This window comes from Amphibalanus amphitrite, unplaced genomic scaffold (genome assembly GCF_019059575.1).
Source record: "Amphibalanus amphitrite isolate SeventyFive unplaced genomic scaffold, NRLGWU_Aamphi_draft 001442F_arrow, whole genome shotgun sequence".
NCBI classification, from domain to species: Eukaryota; Metazoa; Arthropoda; class Thecostraca; order Balanomorpha; family Balanidae; genus Amphibalanus; species Amphibalanus amphitrite.
The window spans coordinates 15,933-39,722 of record NW_024882935.1 but is presented as its reverse complement, the minus strand read 5'-3'; the positions used below and the strand labels follow the sequence as shown (position 1 = coordinate 39,722).

General features: G+C 50.6%; 1 protein-coding gene across 1 annotated transcript in view; it reads left to right on the top strand.

The window, feature by feature from the left end:
* The first annotated feature begins 2,114 nt into the window (after positions 1 to 2,114).
* The window catches only part of LOC122373097 (PAS domain-containing serine/threonine-protein kinase-like), a 28,805-nt gene continuing 7,129 nt past the window's right edge, over positions 2,115 to 23,790 (top strand). Inside the window, exons 1-17 of the mRNA XM_043350858.1 lie at positions 2,115 to 2,274; positions 5,097 to 5,169; positions 5,576 to 5,651; positions 6,050 to 6,284; positions 6,706 to 6,914; positions 7,376 to 7,540; positions 8,050 to 8,175; positions 15,592 to 15,741; positions 16,757 to 16,882; positions 17,168 to 17,284; positions 17,492 to 17,837; positions 18,100 to 18,248; positions 18,527 to 18,697; positions 19,069 to 19,191; positions 19,572 to 19,709; positions 19,985 to 20,184; positions 22,485 to 22,618. Coding sequence (XP_043206793.1) covers positions 5,162 to 5,169; positions 5,576 to 5,651; positions 6,050 to 6,284; positions 6,706 to 6,914; positions 7,376 to 7,540; positions 8,050 to 8,175; positions 15,592 to 15,741; positions 16,757 to 16,882; positions 17,168 to 17,284; positions 17,492 to 17,837; positions 18,100 to 18,248; positions 18,527 to 18,697; positions 19,069 to 19,191; positions 19,572 to 19,709; positions 19,985 to 20,184; positions 22,485 to 22,618 — 2,473 coding nt within the window. The 5' untranslated portion in view covers positions 2,115 to 2,274; positions 5,097 to 5,161. The remainder of the gene's footprint in view (positions 2,275 to 5,096; positions 5,170 to 5,575; positions 5,652 to 6,049; positions 6,285 to 6,705; positions 6,915 to 7,375; positions 7,541 to 8,049; positions 8,176 to 15,591; positions 15,742 to 16,756; positions 16,883 to 17,167; positions 17,285 to 17,491; positions 17,838 to 18,099; positions 18,249 to 18,526; positions 18,698 to 19,068; positions 19,192 to 19,571; positions 19,710 to 19,984; positions 20,185 to 22,484; positions 22,619 to 23,790) is intronic.

Sequence of the window (23,790 nt, the reverse complement as noted above, 5' to 3'; positions counted from 1 at the left end):
AGGTCAAATGAGTGTTGGGAAAGTAAGATTAGATGCTGGCGAGTCGATTGGTGCCATTTTTAGCGCTCTAGCTCTACTGGGTGGGCCACAATCTGCTGTGCAAATTTGGGCCACGTGACCTTTGCTGACCTCTGTAGGTCAAACGGCTGGGAGTGCCACCGAATGACTTGGACTGTGGATTGGGCATGTCATGGCCTGCATTGTGTGCGAGTTTCAGCTTGATCGGAGGTGTCCCGAATCTGGGCTGAATCCGGGCTGAATCTGGGCTGAATATGGGCTGTCTTGACGGACATGGCGGGGTGCTGTGTGTGAACGCCGTGCCAGGGCCCAGGTTGGCCCAGGGAGCACAGGGTCTGTGCGGCACCCCGCACCGGCAGTGGATCGTCCCCGTTCGCATGGGTGTATGTCAATGTGCATTGCCATTTGTGCGTGTGAGTGCGCGTGCGCGTATATGTGATCGCGGCTGTTTAAATGTTTGTTTGTTGTCACCGGGCGGGCTGAGCCCGTCCCGAAAGACAGGCCGATATCTGTAAGAATCTTGGGCCGACCAGCCCCAAGGTACCTACTCAGTACTCACTGCACCCGGCTACGGGGTGCGGCCCCCGCCGAAGTAAGTTGGTAGCACTGCTGCTCCACGGCGTACATTTCCTACCAGCCCATAGGGTTTACATGTTAAATGGCCTGTTTTAGGCGAGCGATATCTTGGTCAACCTTTGAAAGAATCAATGGTTCTTAGTCTCAAATGATAGATCGATGAATTTTCTTTCGACAATTTCTCTACTATTTTTCACGAAACCCAGCCGATCTTCTACGGCGTACAGGGTAAAGATTTCTCTGCACGCCAGCACCCGGGATCCGCCTCTCCGACCGTCGGCGCGCGGTCCTCGGTAGCGCAGTCGGTAGCGTATCGGGCTACGGATCCGAGGGTCGTGAGTTCGAATCCTGGCAGCGCCGCGTGATTTTGCCTAGAATTGGATGATGTAGATTCTTGAATGTTTGCATTATCAATTATTAATAGCTAATTGAATGTATCTGCCCACTAATCGGCCCCTAAAACCTGTAATTTAAGAAATTTAAGAAATGAATGTCACGTGCGCGTCATGACTGCCAACCATAAGCGCTACCATATTCTAGTTTCAACTAACTTTTTGCTAGTCCCGACCACATATAGTAGGTTTTCTAGTAGTTATACTAGAAATTCCTACCAAAGTTCGTCCTACCCTTCACTCAATATACCCTGACGGGGTGCGCTCCCTCGGGAGCCTCGGGAGCGGCGGAGCTGCTCCAAGGGAGCGAAGCAGCCCGCCTGAATAGTTGACTGTCCCCCTGGACTGTCCAGCCCGGAGAACAACCGCCGTGATAACAACCTAAATCAAAATCACATCAAAATATAACCCATTGCCCAAATACAAGGACGACGGTTAAAACAGGGCGCCTGGGGCGATTTGATCAAGGTTCGTTAAATTTACACGTGACGTTTGGCATATAGAAGGCCCATGGAGCGGGTGAAGTTCAAAATGTCACGTGACTAATATGCCCTCCGGCGCCCTGTTTTCACCGGCGTCCAAATACAACCTACACGTTTTGTTTTTATGTGGGCGAGGATGGATGACATGATTATTATTAATATAACGAGGCTTGAAATGATCTCACGCATGTCAAAGTGTTTTTATTTTAGGCAAAATAAATATCTAAAACAGTAAAACAAGCTAGTTTTACTGTTTTAGATATTTATTTTGCCTACAATAAAAACACTTTGACATGCGTGAGATCTGGTGAGATCATTTCAAGCCTCGCTACACGTTTTGCATTTGCAACACTGCAGCTATTTTTGTATTTTGGTTTACGCACTCCTTGGGTTATCACCGTCAAAATAAATCGTCAAAATAGCGGAAATTAAACGGGAAATCTCATGCTCGGTGACCTCACCTTTGACCTGGCCTTAACTATTGTAAAGTCACCTGTAGATAACTATAAATTGATCATCGATCATTCTTTATAACATGACCCGTAGTGAGAGGAATGTGAAATCGGGCGATATATTTGAGACTTTTATAGGCCTATTCTCTGTTTTGAAGAACTTCTGAATAATTTTCCCTAGCTGCAGCGCTTTTTGTGCTGTATAAAAAATGCGCTATGGCGCCTGTTCAAAAGAAGTGGTGAGTCTGTAATTTTCAAGTTATAATTTATTAAGCTTATTTTGCAAGGCGTTGTGTGTGATACTACTCCTGCAGCATAAATATACATCAATCGTGATATACTGCAGGCCTCAAGGTAAGTCATGTTTACGTTATTATTTGATAAATGTACCGAATGTACCCTTCTACTTGCGCCGCAAATGCCTTAGTTGCGTTATAGGTTATTTAAGTTCAATTAAAAATAATTTAAGTTCTCATAGTCGAGCCAAAACTTAAGCAAACAAGTACTTACTTAATATCTCAACCTAGTTAATACAGTTAATGTAGTTAACCTAGTTAATGTAGTTAATGCCTAAGCCTGGCTAATGTCCCACTCCCACACCTACCTCTGCTCTGGCACCATGCGATAGGCAGTAGCGGCGGAACACCTTCTATTTAGTTAGGGGGTACTGCCAACTTATAGTCCCATTCTTTCCATGCAGTGCCCATAGGGCTAATGTTAAAATGCCCAAATCAAAAGGGGGCATGGTGCCCTCCCCGTTCCGCCACCTATGGCGATAGGTACCCATTCTCAGACTGGGTACCCAGACTGGCAGTCTGCAAAGCATGGCAATTTCGACGAGATCTCGTCTGTGCGGTCTTGCTCGGCTGGTGCGGATGTAGTGTGGTGTGGTGCGGATTTAGTAAAGTGCGAGTGACAGATATGAGTGACAGACCAGACGAGATAATGATGAAAATCAAAGAAAAAACATTGCTGAAGCTTTGACATCATGTAATTCAGTATGCTCTTGGGTCTAATCTAAATGAGTGTGTGGTGGTCAGAACGGACTACCAGTGCTGATGGTCCCATCAATCACGTGGGATGCCCGTAAGTTCACACTATTTGCAGTGTTTTAGATGGGTTGTGGATAAATTGCTTACGGATCGTAAATGTTCGTGTGACAAAGGAACAACGGCAAATGTGCGTAACGTAGGACAAAAGTACGCATCCGAAATGTTTTTTTTGGCATAATCGCCTGCCTGACGACCAGGCAGTGATATCGTCACGGATCTCGATAAATCAGAGTCCCACAGGTCTAAGGGCCTTCAAAATTTACGTTCATCGTAAGTAAGTACAAAGAATGTAGAGAGCCAGATACTAAAGGCTATGTTGGGACGTTATATAGGGCTAGGTTTGGTTGAGATAGGTTGAGAGGTCAGGTTAGGTCAAGGCAGCTGTCAGGTTTGGGTTTCAGTGAAAGAAACTTTTGTCATTGTACAGTTTATCTCTTACGCACTTTTACGTACGAATGTTTGGTTACCTACTCACTTTCGCCCTACGTTCTTTAGTAGTGATGCGTACTTTTGTCGTCAAATCGTTCAAAATCGTGAAACACGTAGCACTATTTGATTAACCCTCGCCCTGGCAGGGGGTTGATGCAACCCCCTAAGGTTTTTCAAAGATAGCGTAAAAGCGGCGGTGCGGCGCCTAATTTGGCACAGCCTATGGGGCAACCTTTTTACATATGACCTGCAAATTTTAGGTCCGGGTGACCTTGGGTCAGGTCACCAGGTCAGAAAAACCGGTACAAGGTCGTGGTCAAATTTCAATTTTCTTTTTGTACCTGTCCAACTCACAGTTTTTGACTGATTTCCTTCAAACTTTCAGGATTTGCTAAGTTTGCTGAGTTGTATAACATATAGTTCGTTTTTTTATGTCACTGAGCTGAGGTCATTTAGAGGTCATTACGTCGTAATGTTAAGCCTATGGGAAAATACTAAATTCGAAAAATACTGGAGATATCCGCTTCGTTTTATCACTGTTGTGCTTTGAAACCACTGTACTTAACAGCAGGTCACTTGGTGCTTCTTTGTTTGGTGTACTTATCCATGGGTCAGGTCAAATGAGGTCAACTGAGGTCAAATGACGTTTTTGCCAATAACTTGGCACATAATGACGCTAGCGCTTAAGCAATGGTGTCATTGTGTTCCTGGTGATTAGCCGAATGGAATGATATGCGATATGATGCAATTTGGTTAACTTTAACTTAATTAATTAATTAATTAAAGTTTACTTTGAAATTCAGAAAAAAAACTTTAAGTACACTTAAGCAAGGAAAAAAGTATATCATTCGACGCGCCTTGACGTGCTGAGTTCACTGGTGCTTTTTCTTTTTCTCTATCTTTATTAGATCAAAAGTTATAAGCGAAAAACGTTTGACCTGTTTTTAGCGAAATTTTTACATTCATACCCCCCCCCCCCAAAAAACCCTAAATATTGACCTAGAGCAACCAAATTTGCACAGGGGCGAGAACTCCAGGGGGCCCACCTACCTACCAAATTTGGTGTTTCTAGGTTCCATAGGAGCCAATCGCGAGGGGGTCGCATCACCCCCCCCCCCCCACGCCAGGCCGGGTTATGAAAAATGCCCTGCCAGGGCGAGGGTTAAAAAGTAAAAACAGTTGACTTTGTTGTCGCAAAATTCGGTGTTTTTGGTGTATCGTGACGTCCTCGTGATGCCTTGTTTATCTCTGGTGAAGTTTTATTTTGCAGCTGGATTACCTATATGGATTTCATATCATTGTTGCTGGTCTGTACATACAGGGAGGACTATACGGTTAAGGACTAACTTTCGTAATGAAACTGCGTATTTTCTTGTGCTAATTTAATTTTTTAGTGCTCTTCTGACACTTTCTGTTAAGTTTAGACAATATTATCCATGATTCGTAAATGCTGGGATGGCGGCGTTGGTGACAGGATCATCCGACATCCGCAGATGGTTAGCTCATCGCTCGCCTATATTCTTAGAATGATTTTCGGAGAGTGTCTGATCCGCCCGTCCATCTAAGGACGAAATGGCGTAAATTAAGTTTTTTTTTTTGCTTTCAGCTTCATGTGTCATAACGCTATAAGGCGAATCGTGTCAACACTGTTTCTTATGCACACCATTAAATTTGTTTTGTTTGTTTGCTTTCCAGAGTGAATCAGTTATTATGCATCATTGAATAATACAGAAGTTGGAGCCATACACCAATTTCACAAAATGAGCAGGTAAGTTCCGGGGATGATCACACTTTTCCCTGACACTCTGTCTCTAATGTTTGCACCCAAAAACTGATTTAATCGTATTCTTGACTGTGGTGTCAGAAAGGTGTCATGTATATTGTGCGAATTGTAGTAGGTTGGGTGCCGGTCGTATGTGACGTGGTGCCGAGTGCCGACGGACCGGCGGCGGTGACGTCTGCCATCCAAGCGTGGCCCGTCGGTCCAGTCACGGTGGCGTCTGCCAGCCGAGTGCGGCCCGTCGGTCCCTCCGACGCGGCGCGGCCCGATCGAGCCGGACCGTGTTTACCTCGTAGCCAGGTAACCGGCGCCGCGGCCGGGATCGAACCCGGTGAGTCACTACGGCGGCCGGTGGTGCCACGGGCGCGTCTCACCCGCGACTGCTGTGTTACAGAGTGCGGCGCGTGGTGCTCTCTGACCAAACCAACTTCCCCGCCGTCTGTGTGGGCGGCGCAGCGGCGGCAGGCAAGGTAACAACACTCGCCACGCAGGAACCCGTCTTAGTGGGTTGAAAGTCATGGTGCTGCAAGTGCTTAAGGCTGCTCAAGCTTCTTGCTACTGGAAGCACCAATATGGTCGGTTTTGGTTTACGGGGTTGGTTTGCACTTCCCTCACCAATTCTTTATGTCGTACTTTCGTTTTTTTCTGGGAAATTGTTAATGAAGGGTAATGTTTGATTAATTATGCTAATCGCAAGATCTGTATTTTCAATGGAATAACTGAAACAGCCAACTGTCAATGCAATCGATGTATGCCAGTCACATGCTCAAATAATGGTAGGCCATCTTTGATTTTACTCTCAGATGATTTCGACATAAGACTGCACATCTCCACAAATCCATATCCGACATGTCCTTGTTACCTGCAGAACCGGAAGGTCGCCTGTGACCCTCAGCCGGTCGGTGGTGAGGCGCCGGTGCGGGACGGCGGTCGGCGTGCGCTGGTGCTCGACCTCAGCCCCGCCCGCCCTGCGACCTCAGACGCCAACAGGAGCTGGCCGGCGGCCGATACTGCAGCCGCCGAGATGTCGCAGACCGGCGCCATGATGCCCTGGGACACGCCGCCGATGCGGCGACCCAAACCCGACCAGAGCCTGCTGAAGGGTGAGTGCGGCGCTGACTGAGCTGGTTCAGACGGCGGGTGAGCGGCCGGGAGCGTTCCAGTGATGGATCGAGAGAGAAAGAGTAAACGAGAGGATAATGGAGGTAGAGGAATGAAAAGTGTCCTCCCTGTCTGGTGTAGGACCAATGTTTGTTCGTAGGTAATGGAACGGCTCTAGGCTCGGTTTGGGAGGGGCCTGTCGTCGTTCTCTCTTTTCCAAGTCCTGGGTGGTGTTCAGCCCGATGTGGGGATGTTCTCTATTCCATGTGGGACGATCCTTTGCTGGGTGTGAGACGATGCTTTCTGTCGGATGTGTGATGCTGTTGACCGTCGGCTGTTTGCTAGTTCCCTCAACCATCCGGTGTGTGTCGATGCTTAACCCGTTGTGGCCCATCCAGTGAGTCAAATTACTGTCTGCGGCAGGCGACAACCTGTTCAGCTTCAGCTTCAACGGCGCCACGACGCGCTCGCCGTACCGGAACCAGCAGCGGCCGGGCGACGCGGCGGCGCGGTCTCTGAACGACTCGTGGGCGTTCTACAAGTCGTTCTCGCCGGCTGACGTGCTCAGCGCGCAGACCCTGTTCATCACGCCCACAAAGAGCGTGTTCACCATCGACAGCCGCACCTCGCAGGTCAGTTCAGAGGGAGTCCTAGGTCAGTTCAGAGGGAACGAGGGCCGCACCTCGCAGGTCAAGTTCAGAGGGAACCAGCGCTGCACATTGGAAATCAATTCAGCCTAGGGCATATAAGATCAGTTTAGAGGGAATACAAGGTCAGCTCAGAGGGAATTTCAATGTCAGTTCAAAATGAATTGCAGGGTCAGGTCAGTGCTGGGACATTCAGTCGCATCTCGCAGGTCACTTCATTGGGGACTCTAGTGTCACTTCCCAGGGTCAGATCAGTGCCCTCCTCCCCCTCCCCTCCCCCTCCCCCTCCCCGGCTAACTCATTCTCTCTCCAAGGTCAGTTTGATGAGACCTGCAGCCCGCGTCTCTTGGTTCAGTCATCAGCGTCAGCTTGGCTATGTAAATCTGGTCTGACGTTTTTTTTTTTTTTGGATCCGTACTGACCGGGGCGCCGGTCCGTGTCGGCAGATCCTCATGTGGAACGACATGGCGTCCGACCTGCTGGGCTACTCGGGCTCCGAGCTGAGTCAGCTGCGGCTGCGGGACCTGTTCTTGGCCGCCGAGAGCCGGCCGCGCATGGAGGAGGCCCACCTCAGCTCCGAGGGGAACGTCGTCGTCTTCGCCGGCAACGTGGTGCGTACCGAGAACGTGATAAGTCGTAACGCGCTCCTCAGTCCTCTCACCAGTACTGGCCGCCCTTCTTCCCTGAACAGCTGCTTCCTGCTTACCAGTGTTGCGCGTTTTGCTCACCTGTATCGATCCTTATCCCCCTCGCCTTTGGTGTTCCTTTACGGTGTTCCACACTACACCAGACTCCTCGATCTCTCAACTTGTATCAACAAAACAATTCTACTTACTTTTTTAAGCGATGCGACCGAATACTGCATTTTAAGCTACCAAGATAAAACCATCAATCAATGCACGCTACCTAGCCACCATCGATGTATGTAAGTGCATGGGCAATGGAAACTCAACTGGGATAGCGTCTTGGTATTTTTCCTAGCCTAGAAGTTTTCTTCTGTGTAGCAAAATTTAAACTGAAGCAAATACGCGCAGCCTGGCCAGTGTTAGCTCGCGTTTCCTCTCCATGCCGTACTGTAATGCTGCGCGCGTCATCCCCACGACTGTCCGTCGTGCCACAGGTGGAGGTGAAGACCAAGAAGGGTGACGTGGTGCCCGTCTCACTGTGGCTGAGGAAAATTGAGACGAGCGCAGCCGAGCGCCGCTGCGTCGCTGTCCTCGAGCCGGTGCAGCGGAAAACGGTCACGGTGAGTTATAGTGGGTACACACTTACACAGCGTGTAGGTAGGCACGGGGACCCGCAGTTGCTACTGTATAGCGACCCTGAGTAAATTGTCCCAGCACCCTCACAGGGAACAACGATAAGCTGTCAGAGGGCACGCACAGAAAACCTCAGCTGCTCATGTACAGGGACTGGCAGTCGATATCAATGTTATCGGTTGTTACTGGACAGGATAGACGGCTAGAGTTGGGGTTCGTATACAGTAGCAACTGCGGGTCCCCGTACACACTACTCAGGTAGGTACTCATTACGTGGGGGCGGGGGAGTCAGCCGGTGCAGGTCGAAACAGGGGAGTTCGGCCGCTGCTGAGCCACCTCTGCCAAGGGAAAGGCCCGAGGAAATCAGATAGGGTCCAGAGAGCGCCTGAGTTTGCTCTGCTGGTCCCCAGCGCACCCCGTCGGGGGTCGATAGAGGGCAGGCCGGGCAGAGGAACCGGCCACCACCGGCAATATGTCAGCACACATTCAGTCGGTGCTGTGCTGGAGACCGATAGTTAGTCGTCAATATGCTATCCTAGTACTGCAGGATGAACTGACCACTTCAGTTTTTTTTCTCTAACTTTCAGTATATCTGTTTCCGTGTAAAATAAGCACACTCAGCCGAAGAGGGCCATGCTTGCGATGATTAATGAGTCATTTCGAATGACGAAACACTACGTGCGCCCTATGAAATCACCGATCAATAGATAACAATGCATTATGTTAGAATATGAAATACTTTGATTCTCGATATCAATTCCCAATCAGCCACATGGCAAAGCTTATCCTACATTGTGACCTGATAACTCGATTGGATTCACTTATTGCAAGCTCAGGGTGGTTGCACCACTCCTAGGCATCAATAGATCAAGCCATTGATAAATCAACAGCTGATCTAGCTGTGAATATTTGAATGATAGATCCAGGGTTATGGAGTCGATGGATTTTCAGTGACTCCAACTCCGACTCTGCCTTGTAAAAATTGACTCCGGGGAGAACGGTCGACTCCGACCGACTGCAACTCCGCAGTCTTTGATAGATCATTGTTTGAAAGGTCAGGCGTTAATGATGACATTTTTACGTTTTTTTTTTTTTTTTTGTCTCAGTCGTTAGAGTATGGGCGGACTGCTGGTAAGAACCTCCGGCCGTTACGTGCCTTTCTGTATTTACCCTACGACGCTACGTGTACCCTACGGCCAGTCAGTCAGACAGTGATGCTACTCGTGTAACGGGGAAAGTTGATTTGAGTGGGACATGCGTTGTCCAGTTATTTTGAAAGGTAGACTCCCGTCCGTCGATTCCATCCTCAGGATGCTAAAATCCTTCTCCTTCACCCCGCAACCCCACTCCGGGCTGGACAGGCACATTTAATATTTCATGCGGGCTGCTCCCTTGGAGCGGCACCGCTGCTCCCGAGGAAGCGCACCCGTAGCCGGGTGCAGTGAGTACCTTGGGGCTGGTCGGCCTGTCCTTTGGAACGGGCTCAGCCCCGGCGACTCACTAGGGTGCCTACCCAGACCAATGTCTCCTCCTAATTCCTGTCATCCTTCCGGCTCTGAAATGGTCTCATTGCAATGAGATTGCATTGGACCGAAAGGGCCCAACCCTTAACCCGGCAGGCGGTGGGCCTACCAGCCACCTTCCGCGCGGTGGGGGGGGGGGGGGGACATTTTTTTGCCCCCCCCCCCCATATCTCCGAAACTGGACGGATCCGGAAAATTCAGACGGCGTTCGATAGCCCTATCAAATTTGTCGAAGGAAACCAAATTTCATTGACCTCGGGGTCACCGATGACGTCACAGGTCAGGTCAAAGATAAAATGTTTCACCGTTCACGGGGCTTCTAGGGAAAGCGCTATAACACCGAGTAAAACGCATTTTGTCGAAAATCAGCGATAAGGCGTCAGTTGTCTAGTACATATGTTGCTATTAGAGGTCACTGGTCATACCAGGTCAGGTCACAGGTCAGGTCACCAAAGGTCACCAAGGGTCACCACATGAGCCAAACTTTACTAAGGTTATGTGATGCATGTTTTATGGCCAGTTTTTCATTTCCAACTCAATGGTGTTGGTTATAAGACCATCAGATACGGTTTAGGTCACTTTCTGGTGGAGGTCAGGTCAAAAAAGGTCAAATTTCAAAGTTGATATTTTGCATAAAATGGGTATCGATTCGATGCAGCTCGTGACGGGGAGTCTAATGGTGGTCTTTGTTTTGCGCTACGAGGTCTAGAATTGCTAAAAATTGAGTTTGAAAATTTGACGTCATCAATTTTTGAATAGTTTTTTACTATAACTTGGCCAAAAAAAGAGGTATCGATCTCAAATTTGGTATGTAGATAGAATGCGGTAGGGACTATCACATATATTCCGGTTTTTTCGAAATTCAAAAAACTTTTTGGATTTTTTGGCTATTATATTCAAAAAATCTATTTTTTGATTTTTGGGGGTCAAAATCCAAAAAATTCGAAAAACCGAAATAGCAGTTTTGTAGCCCTTTTGATTCCACACCTTTTATGTCAAAAACATTTTTCTGTATCTCTAAAGCTGTAGGCCTGAGAGCTCTTCCCGCGAAACCTTTTTTTGGGTCGAAAATGGCAAAAATGACGTCACTCTGACGTCATTAGCGGCCAACCTATCATAGCCTTTGGAAAAAAAATTTGGTCCCCATGTGCGCTAGCTGCTCCCGGGAGGGTACTGAAAGTTTGGTGACGATCGGCGCAGCGGTTCTCGAGATATATCGAAAAAACTAAAGGGGGGGGGGCAAAAAAATGCCCCCCCCACCGCCTGGAAGGTTAAACAAACAAACAAATTTGACAGGCATTCGCTCGTCTTGAGATTCTTCCTTACACCATGGATTCGCCTCCATGGGATGGAAAATATTATCAACTGCACGTACGTTTAATTATATATTTGCAAGCAACAAGCCTTCGCGCGTTGAATTAGTAGGCACAAAACATAATTCATAAGCTAGGTATTACCTACCTACAAGGACATTACTGAGCATTTGGTTCGTCGCGTGAAATTCACCCAATGACTACATATATCGAAAATGAAAGAGTAACGTTTCGATCTGCACTGACTAATGATACGACCTGCCTCAAGTTTCCATCGTGTTGCGACTAGACATAGTGTTGCATTCTGATGATGGCGTCTGTTGAATATGATGGAGATTTGTTGGTACTGAAAGGATACTGTTCATCACCGGCGCCATAAATATTTACATTTTGACGTCATATTTCCGTGGAGTGGTGCAAGCAGCCGGCAGGTCGCTTCCCAACAGCGGATATTGCGAAATTTTCCGTTAATAGCAGCCTCGGCGTTGCCAGCGGCACCCATTTTCAGGCTGATACTGCTCCGGGAAATTCGGCTCCCGTGGCCACAGAGGGCCCACGGCCTCATTCCACAGTGGCTAGATCACTTCATACTTACACGTAACGCCGAAGATTTCCACTGCTGTGTTGGGGCGTCATTTTCTAGGAATTTGCTTCGAGCTCATTGCTTGGCTTCGACCAGGCCTCTTTCCTCGTTGCGTGTTTATGCTTTTCGTTTTATTGACTGCTGCTACATCTAATGCAAGGTTTTATATACTTGTTTATGTCTTTCTATGCGTACCTTCACGGTATCTTGTTTTCTGAAAGACTTCTTCCAGACAAATCATTTGGATCGATTGCGTTGGGAAAGAAAAGTGGAAACATTACATTACGGAGCATTACTTCTGTCAAAGCTGCACTTATCGAAACACTCCAAACAGGCAAACACTTATGTTAGCAAACTCGCACAGATGTTTGTGAGATGTGAGACGACGATCGATTGCGGTGCCATTTCCCAGTTGCGTAGCGGTTTGTGACGCAAAGTGTCACAGGGATGGTTACGGGGTGACAGGGTGCAGCGCGTATGGTACGGAACCTTGGACCCCTGTTATCGAGGTCGGCTTTGCGTAATGGCGACCCTTACCCACTGAGGACACCTGTATTCGATAGACTATCTCTCAGAAGTCTGCCAACCGGAATCGGCCGAGCATAGGTTCGAGTCGCTCGCCCCGATACCGACGGCCGAACAACTGAGACATTGCTATCCTCCCCCTCCCCTACCCCTCCACTACGCTTGTCCACAGGGGAGCGACCAGGGCTGCGGAGTCGGAGTCGGAGTCGGAGTCGGAGTCGGTCGGAGTCGACAGTTGTGACCGGAGTCGGAGTCGGAGTCGATTTTAGAAACCCGAGCCGGAGTCGGAGTCGGAGTCACCGAAAATCTGTCGACTCCGCAGCCCTGCTAGGTCTGCGGAGTCGGAGTCGGGAGTTGGAGTCGGTCGGAGTCGACAATTCTGCCCGGAGTCGGAGTCAGAGTCGGAGCTGGTTTTTGAAAGCCGGAGTCGGAGTCGGAGTCGCCGAAAATCCATCGACTCCGCAGCCCTGGGAGCGACCCATTCTTACTTCCCGGCTTCAAGAAACCGCCCTATCCAAGCTTAGATCGATTTGTGGATGCAGTCGGGATGGAAAATGGCAAATGAATGACAACCGTTGGTGATCCAATTTCAAGTTTGCTTCGGTGTTAACAAGGCATCGACTGATTAACTGTGACGCCGTGACTGACGACGTTTTGGAAGCCGATCTAGAAGGCTTGTGCATTGTGCGAGACAAAATAGAAATGGTCGGAATGTCGTAAGTGCCGTTAAAATTATCCTTCAGAATCGGGTGGACAAAAATGCTCGCCGACTCCCAGCGTTGTGCACAGATGAGATATTATGGATCCGGGATATAATTCAATGACTTTTTACCAAGAACGCTATGGAAGCGACTCGAGCAGAAATATGAATCAAGCCACCTTTGTGATGACTGATTCGGTGATGCGGGATGCCGGCATCTTCGGCCCGCGGCTGACTGAGGGGGCAGACCTGGCAGGGTAGGGCCATTGGAGGGGGAGGGGAGGCCCTCCCCTCGCTGCCTGGCCGCACGGTGGCACAGTGATGCAAATGGGGCTCACGAGTGGCCATAAATACCCAAAAGTCAAGTTTACCAAATCGAGTTAATTGCGATATGGCCGAGTAGACAAATGTTTGGGGCATCTGAAATCACATGGTTTTCATGTTTTTGTCAAAAGCGGCCTCGTGTATCATCGTCAGAAGTCGTGACACTTTCTAGGTCGTAAAAGGACGGTCAGACACTCGCAAGTTCAAACGCCGCTGGTTTGCGTTCATTTCGTACAAATTGAAAAAATTATGCATGAGAATGATCCCCAAAGCCTTCTGCTTCTAATGCCGGGTCACAAAAAGCCGTATCTCATTCGCTTTGGCGGTAATCTGACTATTTATCATCGTGTTGCAATCGCAGTTTTTTACCAAGAAAAAAAATGCTTTCGTTTCACCTACAGCACTTAACACAGTGCGTGCCCGTTAGTCCACCATACCATAGCCTTCCCTAATCATTTCTGAGTCGCATCGTGAAAGAATTAAGGCGCTATCACAGGGCTGACCGGCGCTACAGAGGTTTTTGTCCGGGCGGTCGGGTGCCGCAGTGGGCGCGCAGTGGGCGGGTGAGTGCCGCCGCGCGGCGTCCGGGCGGCGCGGCGGCGCGGCCGCCCGGGTCGCCCGCTGCGCCGCGGCACCCGACCGTGCCGGACGAAAACTTCTGTAGCGCCGGTCAGCCCTGTGCTAGCGCCTTAATTCTTTCACGATGCGACTCAGAAATGATTAGGGAATGCTATGATATGGTGCACTAACGGGCACACACTGTGTGAAGTGCTGTAGGTGAATTGAAAGCAAATATTTTTGGTAAAAAACTGCGGTTGCAACATGATTACAAATAGTTAGCTCACCGCCAAACCAAAATAGATACGGCTTTTTATGACGTGGCATTAGAAGCAGCAGGTTTCGGGGATCATTTTCATGTATAATTTTTGCAGTTTGTATGACATGAACGCACGCTAGCGGCACTTGAATTTCAAGTACCTGACAGTCATTTTACGACATCGAAAATGTCTCGACTTCTGACAATCCTACACGAGGCCGGTTTTGACAAAAACATTAAAATCATACTTTTCAGACACCCCAAACATTTGCCTGACTGACCATATTACGATTTATTCGATTAAGTGAACTTGAATTTTGGGCCTTTTTCGTATTTATGGCCACTCGTGAACCCCATTTGCATCACTGTGGGTGGGGAGCCCACCCCTCCCCTCCTCTCCCCTCTCTACGGTGCCCTCCCGCGACCCTTCGGCGAAAGGGGCGTAAACAGCGCGCTCGGGTCCGTCGGTCCGGCGCCGGTCGGGCTCAGTGATCGCCGCGGCGCCAGCGGGCCGGTGTACGAGCGGAGCGGCCCTGCGTGTGCGTGCGTGCGTGTTGTCGCGATGGTGGCCTGCCGGAGCCGCAGCTGGAGCCACGAGCTGCGGCTCCGCGTGCTGCGGGGCCGAGCGCGCCAGACGCTGGGCGGTGCCGGCGTCTGTGGGGACGTGACGGTGGAGATCGTCGACCGACACCGAGTGACAGTCAGCACCGAGTCCGCAGTCGGTACCTCACTCAGCGACAGTCTTTGTTCTGTCCAGATTCTGTGTCTATACTCTATACAGTCAGTATCGCAGCCACGGTCCCTGTCCGTCCATAGCCAGTAACGCAGCCATACCTACCGCTTCCACCGCGTCCACAGTCCGTCAGTTATTACTGCGTCCACAATTGCCGTTTTTGCAGTACATTTTCCACAGTTATAGAATCACCGTCGGCGTCTACTGCACTTCGACCATCGGGCCAAAGAACGGCGGCCACCGCAAAAGTCGCCATTTGTGAAAGAAGACCGTGCCCGATTTACCGAATGCGCATAGCGGACGTTTATATCCTCCAAGAGAAATACAATTCTCATTGAAGCTTTTATCCCGTCAGAAACCAGCGTGACTTTGGACACCTTCGATCTGGTCAAGTTCTCATATCATGATGTCGACTGGTTAGTGGTTACGATTGAAATTTCCGACGATATTCTAGCCAGTTCTCCAGAAATGCAAAAGTTAAGCTTTCGAATTTTCGAAGAGGTCGGTGCTTCCCACCCGGCAGAGGTACAGCGTGAGAAACAACGCTAACTGAAAGGCGTTAAAACAAAGGATTGTCCGGGCTTCAGATTAGGTGTAACCACCAACCAGTTTGGCCCTGTTTCAGATGGCATGTAACCAGTTTGGCCGTGTTTCAGAAGACGTGTGGCCAGTTATGTCGTGTATTAGATGACGAGTGACCAGTTGTGTCGTGTTTCAGATGACATATAACCGATGGGCCGTCCGTGGTTCAGATGACCTGTAACTATTTCGTCCGTATTTCCGATGGCGTATGACCAGTTCAGTTGGGTTGTGTTTCAGATGGCGTGTGATCAATTTATTTTGCCGTGTTTCAGATGACTTATGGCCATTTCATCTGTGTTTCAGATGACGTGTGACCAGTTTGGCCGTCTGAAGGAGGTGTCCGGTAGCGTAACGGACCTGTTCAGCCAGGACGCCGATGATTTCCTGGGTCTGAAGGTGGCCAACTTTCTGCCGGCGCTGCGGCTGCCGACAGACCTCGACTCCATCCCATCGGTAAGGACGGCGGTGCCCCTGACCGAGCCGCACATGGCTGCTGACCAATGACCATACGTAACTCCAGAGATTTGTGGGGTATGGGCGCATAATGTACTCCCCATCGTCACACCCCTAACCCTCGATTAACAAATTACACGAGGGCGTAGAACTACAGGCCTAATCGTAGACCTCTGTATACCAGTCTGGTATACAGATGAGTCTATTGTGTCATATAACTGAATTGTTGTGCTCTTAGCCACAAGCATTACCATCTCCAAAGTCCTGACCGGTCGTTTGTGTGACTGGACAGAGAAAACAGCCCCCGAGATTCGTTGATTGCCTTGTGGCTGATTTCAGCATGTCACGATGTGTGTTGGCGCGCTTGTAGTGTTGTGTTAAATTACCACTGTCTCGGCTTCTTTTTGTCTCATGGCGGCGCTGTCTGGTCTGTATTGGTGTCAGGTGTACATATGCACCGTTCGACGTTATTGGATGCACGTTTCCAGGTATTGTGGTACTCCTGTATACCTGACTGACTGGCTCTATAGCCTGGTAACTGGGTGAGCGCGTGGCCGGTACCCGTTGTAGTTTATAGGCCGCGTCTCAGTAGGTCAATCGATGCTTGATGCCGGGAACTAGCGAGCTCTGTCTACAAGCACGGTAGGGGCTCCCCTGCCCGAGCTCACTTGACAGGGTGTCTGCGCTGTAGTGAGCACCAGTGGCTCGTGCTGCCGGTAGTTCGTCCAACAGTCCAATTCCCAGCCGAGCTCCCGTTCGCGGCTGCTGCTCTTTACGGTGACGGGAAAAGTTAGTGGTCCGCACGGTCTATCGAAACGTTGTAGCACTGTGAGTGTCTTTGTGTCCCCACTTTGTCTTTACGCATCCCGGCCCCTGTGTTTGAACGTAATCGTATCCCCGTTCGGCTCTGCATGTGTGTCCCCGTGTCTTTGTGTATCCTCCCTGTGTTTTCTTTGTCTCGCTAACACCCTGCCGGCGCCCCCGCCTGACTGTGCTCTCCCTCGCCGGCCGCCAGGAGCTCAGCGTACAGGAGGTGACGGCCAAGCGGTCGGACGGCTCCAGCTTCCCCGTCAGTGTGCGACTAACGGGCGTCCCGGCCTCGGCCGCCACACCCGTGCCCACCATCTGCCTGCGCGTACACGTGAGTTGTACACACAGGAAACTTGCTAACAATGACATAAACACGGTCCTAAAACTACTGCGAAAATTGGTCATTGTAAAGCATCAACGTCGTTCACGGTGCAATCAATTGCATATGGTTGTTTGATTGGTCTGGGATGTCCAATATATACTCGTAACTCAGCAGTCAGCACACATTGTGTGTCCCGAATCGTATCGTTCCAGTGGCAGCTCTGGACATCGTCCACCATCGTCCAGTAGCTTTGGTTTGCGACCGATGGCTGACTTCAGCCGCCCTCCCTTTCAGGCGTACACCAGCCTCATGGGCCTGGTGGTGATGGACGAGGACCTGAAGATCAGAAACTACAACCACAACTTCATCTCGCTCACGTTCGGATACGAGAAGGGAGCGCTCATAGATCGGGTAGGCTGTGCGTTTTGACGTGGTGGAATAGAATTTGGATGATATGCTGGTTCTTTCCCTGCTATGCTGGTACCGGTAAACTGACTGATGTCATTATTCGTGTTGAATACGCCCAGTTGCGCCCCACCGGGAAGATCGACATACGTCCCTCTGGCACCCCACTTCGTCTGCAACGTCTCTCTGACGGTCTGCCCACTCCTCCAACAGGACGTGCGCGACCTGATCCCCACGTTCGAGGAGGACATGGAGATGCTGGACTCGGACGAGGACTCGCTCTCGCTGCCGCCCATCTACGAGGACCCGCTGCCGACGCCGGCGGCCGCCATGGCCCGTCTGAGCCTGCGCGAGCGGCCGCCGTCGCCGCCGGCCGGCCGCCAGCCGACGCAGGGCGACGAGACGCGCCCGTCCGAGCCGCCGTCGCCCGGTGCCGGCGGCGGGCCCCCGGCCACGTCGACGCCGGGCCGTCGGCCGCCGGCGGGCCGCCGCCGCCGGCCGCCGCTCACCGACAACACCTACTACGGCGTGGCGCGCCACCGCGACGGCAGCGAGTTCAGTGAGTCGTGGCGCAGGTCTTAGGGCCGTGTACAGCGAGTTCAGTGAGTGCCCTGTGAAAGCAATTAGACTGGTGAGTGCTCATAAACAAATGCTTGGCGCAGGACTTATGTACATTTTAACGTAGGACTTGCTAGACAGCCCCCAGCTTATTGGGTGGTCTTATGATCTCTCACCTTTCATATTATGCATCCCATTGCATTGCCTCTACCCACCTCTTCTGATCATCGCTTTACATCACCTCTCTATTCTTTCTGCCGCAGATATAACGTACGACCTCTGCACAATCGGTCTGGACGACGACTCCATCGTATACTGTTTATGGATCGGCCAGGACCGCGCCGAGCCGCGCGACTCGCTGCTCTCTGCTGGCGACCTGTCGGCCGGCGTGGCGCACTATAGCCTCGGACAGGTGCGGGAACTGATTGCTGGACTAGTGGCGGGGATCTAGCGCGGTGTATGGTCTGATCTCTGCAGTGTGGTGTGGCTCTTCTTTGTTCACACTTCGTTATGTGCTGTATTACCTGTTTCTTTTTTTTTGCATTACAAGTATTACATTTCCTCATCTTACATCTCCTCTGTATATTTTTTTTTATTGTTTTGTATAATTCGTGTACCAGCCGTGTATTAAACTCTGTCCTCTGTAAACTTTAATTTGTGACCCTTGTCCGCCCGCGCCGTGTCCATCAGGTGATCCAGCAGCAGGCGGCGGCGGCCCCCACCGGCCCGGCGGCGGCCGATTCCGATGACACGGAACACTGCCGGGGCGAGTACAGCCGCTACTACACCACTCTCCGGCAGATCGGCATGGGCGCCTTCGGCTTCGTCAAGCTCGGCTACCGGAACGGAGACCGCCTGCTGGTGCGTGCCGTCTGACGGGGCTGAAGGTGGTGCAGGGTGCTGATGCTGACCGGGGCTCAAACTGACATGTCGTTTTTCCGCGCTGGAAAAGAGGTGCACGAGTGTCAAGCGAGCATAATGAAATTGCAGAGCTGTGCAATTGGTCTGATTACACGCTCCGTTGTTTTATGCAGACACTTCGATCAGTGCTGTTTCGTGTTAATCAGTCTTGTATATTATGCCCTTAAAAGTCATCAGTAATTAACTGCCGTCCGCGTGTAGTGACAGTATCCCACTGTCCATTCTGCCCAGCCGTCGTGTAAGTGTCGCTGACTATACGACGTGTACCCCCGCGCCCGGCTGACCGTGTACTGACGCCGATCTGGCCGCAGGTGGTGACAAAGTTTATCCGCAAGGACAAGGTGCACGCCGACCACTGGGTGGACGACCCGTCGCTGGCCAGACGCGTGCCGCTCGAGGTGTCGCTGCTCTCCATGCTGAACCATCCCAACATAGTGAGTCAGTGGGTCACGGTCCTACACCACCTCGGCATAGTGAGTGTGTCACTGCCTATATGACCCCCAGTTATGGGTCCCATTTTGAACCACCCAAAAATAGTAAGTGGGGCTAGGTCGTCACTCGTCACCAACACAGCAGCATGAAATATCCCCCCCCCCGCAGTCAGCAACATAGTGGATGGACCACGACCAGTGAGTGTTATGACTTGTCCCCACAATGCCACTGAGTCCCAGTCCTACACGTCCACTCTCGCTGGCCACCAGTTCTGGGCGCGATGCTGACTGCCACCGCCATGTGTCCGTAGATCCGCGTGCTGGACGTCTATGATAACGCCCAGTACGTTCAGATAGTGATGGAGTGTTCCTTTTGTCCGTAGATCCGCGTGCTGGACGTCTATGATAACGCCCAGTACGTTCAGATGGTGATGGAACGGCACGGCTGTATGGACCTATTTGAGTTCATCGACCGGGACCCGGCCATGGACGAGCCGCTGGCCAGCCACATATTCAGACAGGTGCGTAGAAATCGGGAGAAGAGCCGCGGAATGAGGAGAAACTAATGGGAGAAAGAAACAACATCAATATTTATATTCAATAATGCTGTTTTTTTTTCTTCTGATACCAAAATTGATCTATAGAAGTCGGCACCGATGAACAATAACTGGCTCTACCCATGACGATCTGCTGTACCCATGAATATATTTGATCTGGAGTCTATGCGCCTTGGAAATCCGTTTTGTCGTACTGTCGCTTTTTAGCGATGGTAACCAAATACCGTGTGCTGTTGCAGATCTGCTCGGCGCTCAGCCACCTGCACACGCTGGAGATTCTGCACCGCGACATCAAAGACGAGAACGTCATCATCGACTCGTCGTTTCACGTGAAGCTGATCGACTTCGGCTCGGCGACGTTCGTGACCCGCGGACAGCTGCTGGCCACCTTCTGCGGCACAGTGGAGTACTGCGCGCCGGAGGTGCTCCTCGGGCACAGGTGAGACGCGCTACCCAGCTCCGCCCCGCTCTTACACCGTCCCGTCCACTGCGCGCCGGAGGTGCTCCTGGGGCTCAGGTGAGCCCCGCTGTCCCGGCCCTGCCCGACACCCACTGTCCCCCTGAGACCAGAGGTGCTCCTGGGGCACAGGTGAGCCACTCCGCTGCCCAGCTCCCACCCTCACCAGCTCTGGGTTCCTCGCTGTCCACCAAAGGTGACCCTTGGTCATAAGTGAGGCATGCTGCCCCGCCCCCACCCTGTCCTGCTTGTGACTGTCCAGAAGTGCTCCTGGGGCACAGGCGAGTCACGCTGCCCTCCCCGCTCCAACCCCGTTCCGCCCATGACCGTTTGTTAGAGGTGCGTTTGGGGCCACTGACTGTGCCACTGTCACTGACTGAAATATTCCCTGTCCCGCCCACTGCGCGCCCCGAGTGCTCCCGGGTCGCGTGCGAACCTCCCTGTCCCGCCCTCATTAAACATTTCGTTTCCAACGTTTCATAACAGAATGCTGTTAAACGTATAGGTATTATAATATGCATTGTCGAGTGGTGCGGCATAGTTCTATCGATTCACCGCCTATTCCCCGAAAGTGGAAACATCTGACGACAAAGTTTGATGCTTTTCGTTTTCCTGCATATCTTTCATTTCCTAGGAAGTTAGATAACTTTCTTCTTACTTCTTACTATTTGATCCTTTTACTGCTTGATAGTTTGTGTTTTAAAGGGCGCTCCAGCTGTCAAACAACTGCTTGATAAGATTGTCTCGTATCAAGGATCGCAAGTAGGGCAGTCAATTTGCAAAGCTATCATCCACTAATCCTAGCGGATTCTAGAAGGCAGTGAATGACGTATCCCATAGCTATGGTACATGAAGTTTATTATTGCGCATTGCAGGCGGATGTTGGCCGATGCTCCATACAAAATCCGTTTTTGATGTGTATTTACCTACAGCTCATATCACTGCGATAGGGCTTGTCAACGGCTGTGTACCTTTTGCGTTGGGTGAGGACTTCTCACTGAGGAGCTACGATAAAGGGTATGCAGACATATTCGAAGCTTCCCTTTGTTTTACTGCGCATGACAACATTACCCAATAAACAGATGATAAGAAATTCAAAAATAGTCGTATTATATAACCTTTCAATTTTCATTGGAGATATTAGTATATTAGGGATCCCGAGAGATCCGGGGTAGCTCACACCACAGCGTACACCCTTCTCCCTGAGTGGCATTCGTAGAGTCCTGCATGCACTATGTTGAGTACCACGCCGCGCGGAGACGGGGCCGCTCTCTGATCAGTGCCGGCCAGGCCGGGTCACGGGGCCGGCGCCTGCGTCACACGCTATCTGGACCGTCACTGGGCGCACAGATAGCTGCTCTGTCGAGAGGCCACCCAGAGCGGCGGCCGTGGGACCGGCCCGAGGCATGAGGTGGTGGGCGCCACGGCTGAGAGGGACGCGGACGTTAAACAGTCCAGGGCCCCGTGACGAATCATGGGGTGGAATCGTCCGACTCCTAACTAATCCGAATGTTGATGGCCGTAATGCGAAAAGACAGGGAAATTACTGAGAAGTTGTGCGTTTTGTGACCGCTAGCTATTATGTAACAGTCATGTTTCTAGCGACCTTACGTAAAATGTGCAATGACTTGGCGTATTTGCGTTTAAATGCGGTAGTTATTTTGCTTCGGCGTGTCGATGATGTGGAAATGTCCCATTGGGTACATCACTTATGTAATACCTAGCTATACAAAATGCACCGAACATGTCATCATGCATACCTTGATTACCCAATAAGTGGTTTGTCTAGATACTAATATTCATTACCATAGTTGCTTAGGTTACATTGTAACTACTTGTCATCGCACTGAACCAGTCACTCTGTTCGCGGCACGTGGTGCTGCTTTTAGAGTAGCCCCATATTGGCCCCAGATGACCTTCGATGTTTCTGTTGCTCACATCTGGCTTATCAACATGTAATTTTCAGAATGCAAACACAAACAGGTTTTTGTGTCAATAAACACAAAGCTCTCAAAAACACAATCTGACCTCTGGGGAAGCCGTTCGATAATTCAGCTCCAGAATCGGTAACCTCAGAAGTCAGACTTACGAATCGTGGGAGCGACTTGTACGAGTCCGGACAACGCGACTGATGCGATGATATCCCTAGTTTGTCCGGTGCGTGGTTAGGATCTGTGTTAGCGGGCCAACCGTAACCGTTTTATCTTTCAGGGTATAACGCGTTATGTCGGCTCTTGTTATGCAGTTCTATTACACCTGGTGTTTTGTGCCGCTCGTTTCAGGTACGACGGCTACACGCTGGAGATGTGGTCGCTGGGCGTCACCCTGTTCACCCTGCTGTGCAGAGAGAACCCCTTCCATGACGTGGAGGATACCATATCTGAGCCGCTCCGGCTGCCCGCTCAGATTACCCCCAGTGAGTACCGAGACCGGCCCCGGCGGGTCCAGAAAGGGTTGTGGGGGATAGTGTAGACTCACAGAATAATCACCAATTTAAAGAAAAGGTTTCTTGGATTTCCCTTCATTATGTGAAGCTTTGCTTCAGAGTAAACTTTTTTAATATAAAAGTTCGGTAGTATTCTTTCTATGTCATGAGAATAGCATTAATTTCCACGCTGCGGGAGGGTAAATCGGGTAAATTCCTCCGCTTGGATGCGCCCATGGGACCGGCCCCGTTCGCGCTCCCTCCGAGCGCGTGACCGGTCTGGCAGCAATCGCTGCCACACCGTGTCCCGTGATGCCGCTCTCAAGTGCGGCGGTTATCAGCTGACTCACAGCCGCGAGTCGGGTCGGACCGCACCTCTGCCGCCGGCGGACACCTTACCAAGCCACTACCGCGCGCTTCCTCCCAGAGTCTTAAATAAGACGCGGTCGGTGCTTATGTAAAGATCTCGCGTTAGTTGATCGATCTATTTATCAACATTTTATGTTATAAATTGAACATCTCGTGATGATCACAACTGAAATGCATATTAACCTTAGCTGTGGGAAATTACAGTTTTTATCAAGGCGGCATAGAGGGAGGGCGAATATCAGTATTTATCGTGGGCCATGGCGTGGGCGGGTCACCGAAATTAATGTCTCTGCCTTGATTACTGAAGAGCGTAAACAAAACTAGAGAGTACGTGAGAGTTGAGACTGAGGACATATATTTCGGCCTTCCTCCCTGATCGTTTCTGATTAGTCAAGCACTTAGCATCCATCGGCAGCAGGGCAGCAGGACGACATTGACAGTATTCATGATTGTAAAACTGGGTTAGCGTTATGCAGTCGGCCCTCTTACAATTAATTTTCGTATCCCATGCCCTGTAGACAAGCTATCCACTGACGGACGCGGTCCGATCCGATCCCATCCCCTCCCACTAACCGAGAGATCGTAGCTCGAAGGGGAACTCGTTTTTTGCCATTTTAGCCCTCACCTTTTTACTCGTGTACTGATCAGTGTCCCTCGTTTTCGTCTCAAGCCACGCGTCGTGCAATGTCGTTCTTTTAAACGCTTCAACATGCAGTCTTTTGATGCGGATTTACTAGCTGTCGACTGGTCCTGCGTCTTTGCAGCCTCAAACATTTCTGATGCATGGTCTCATT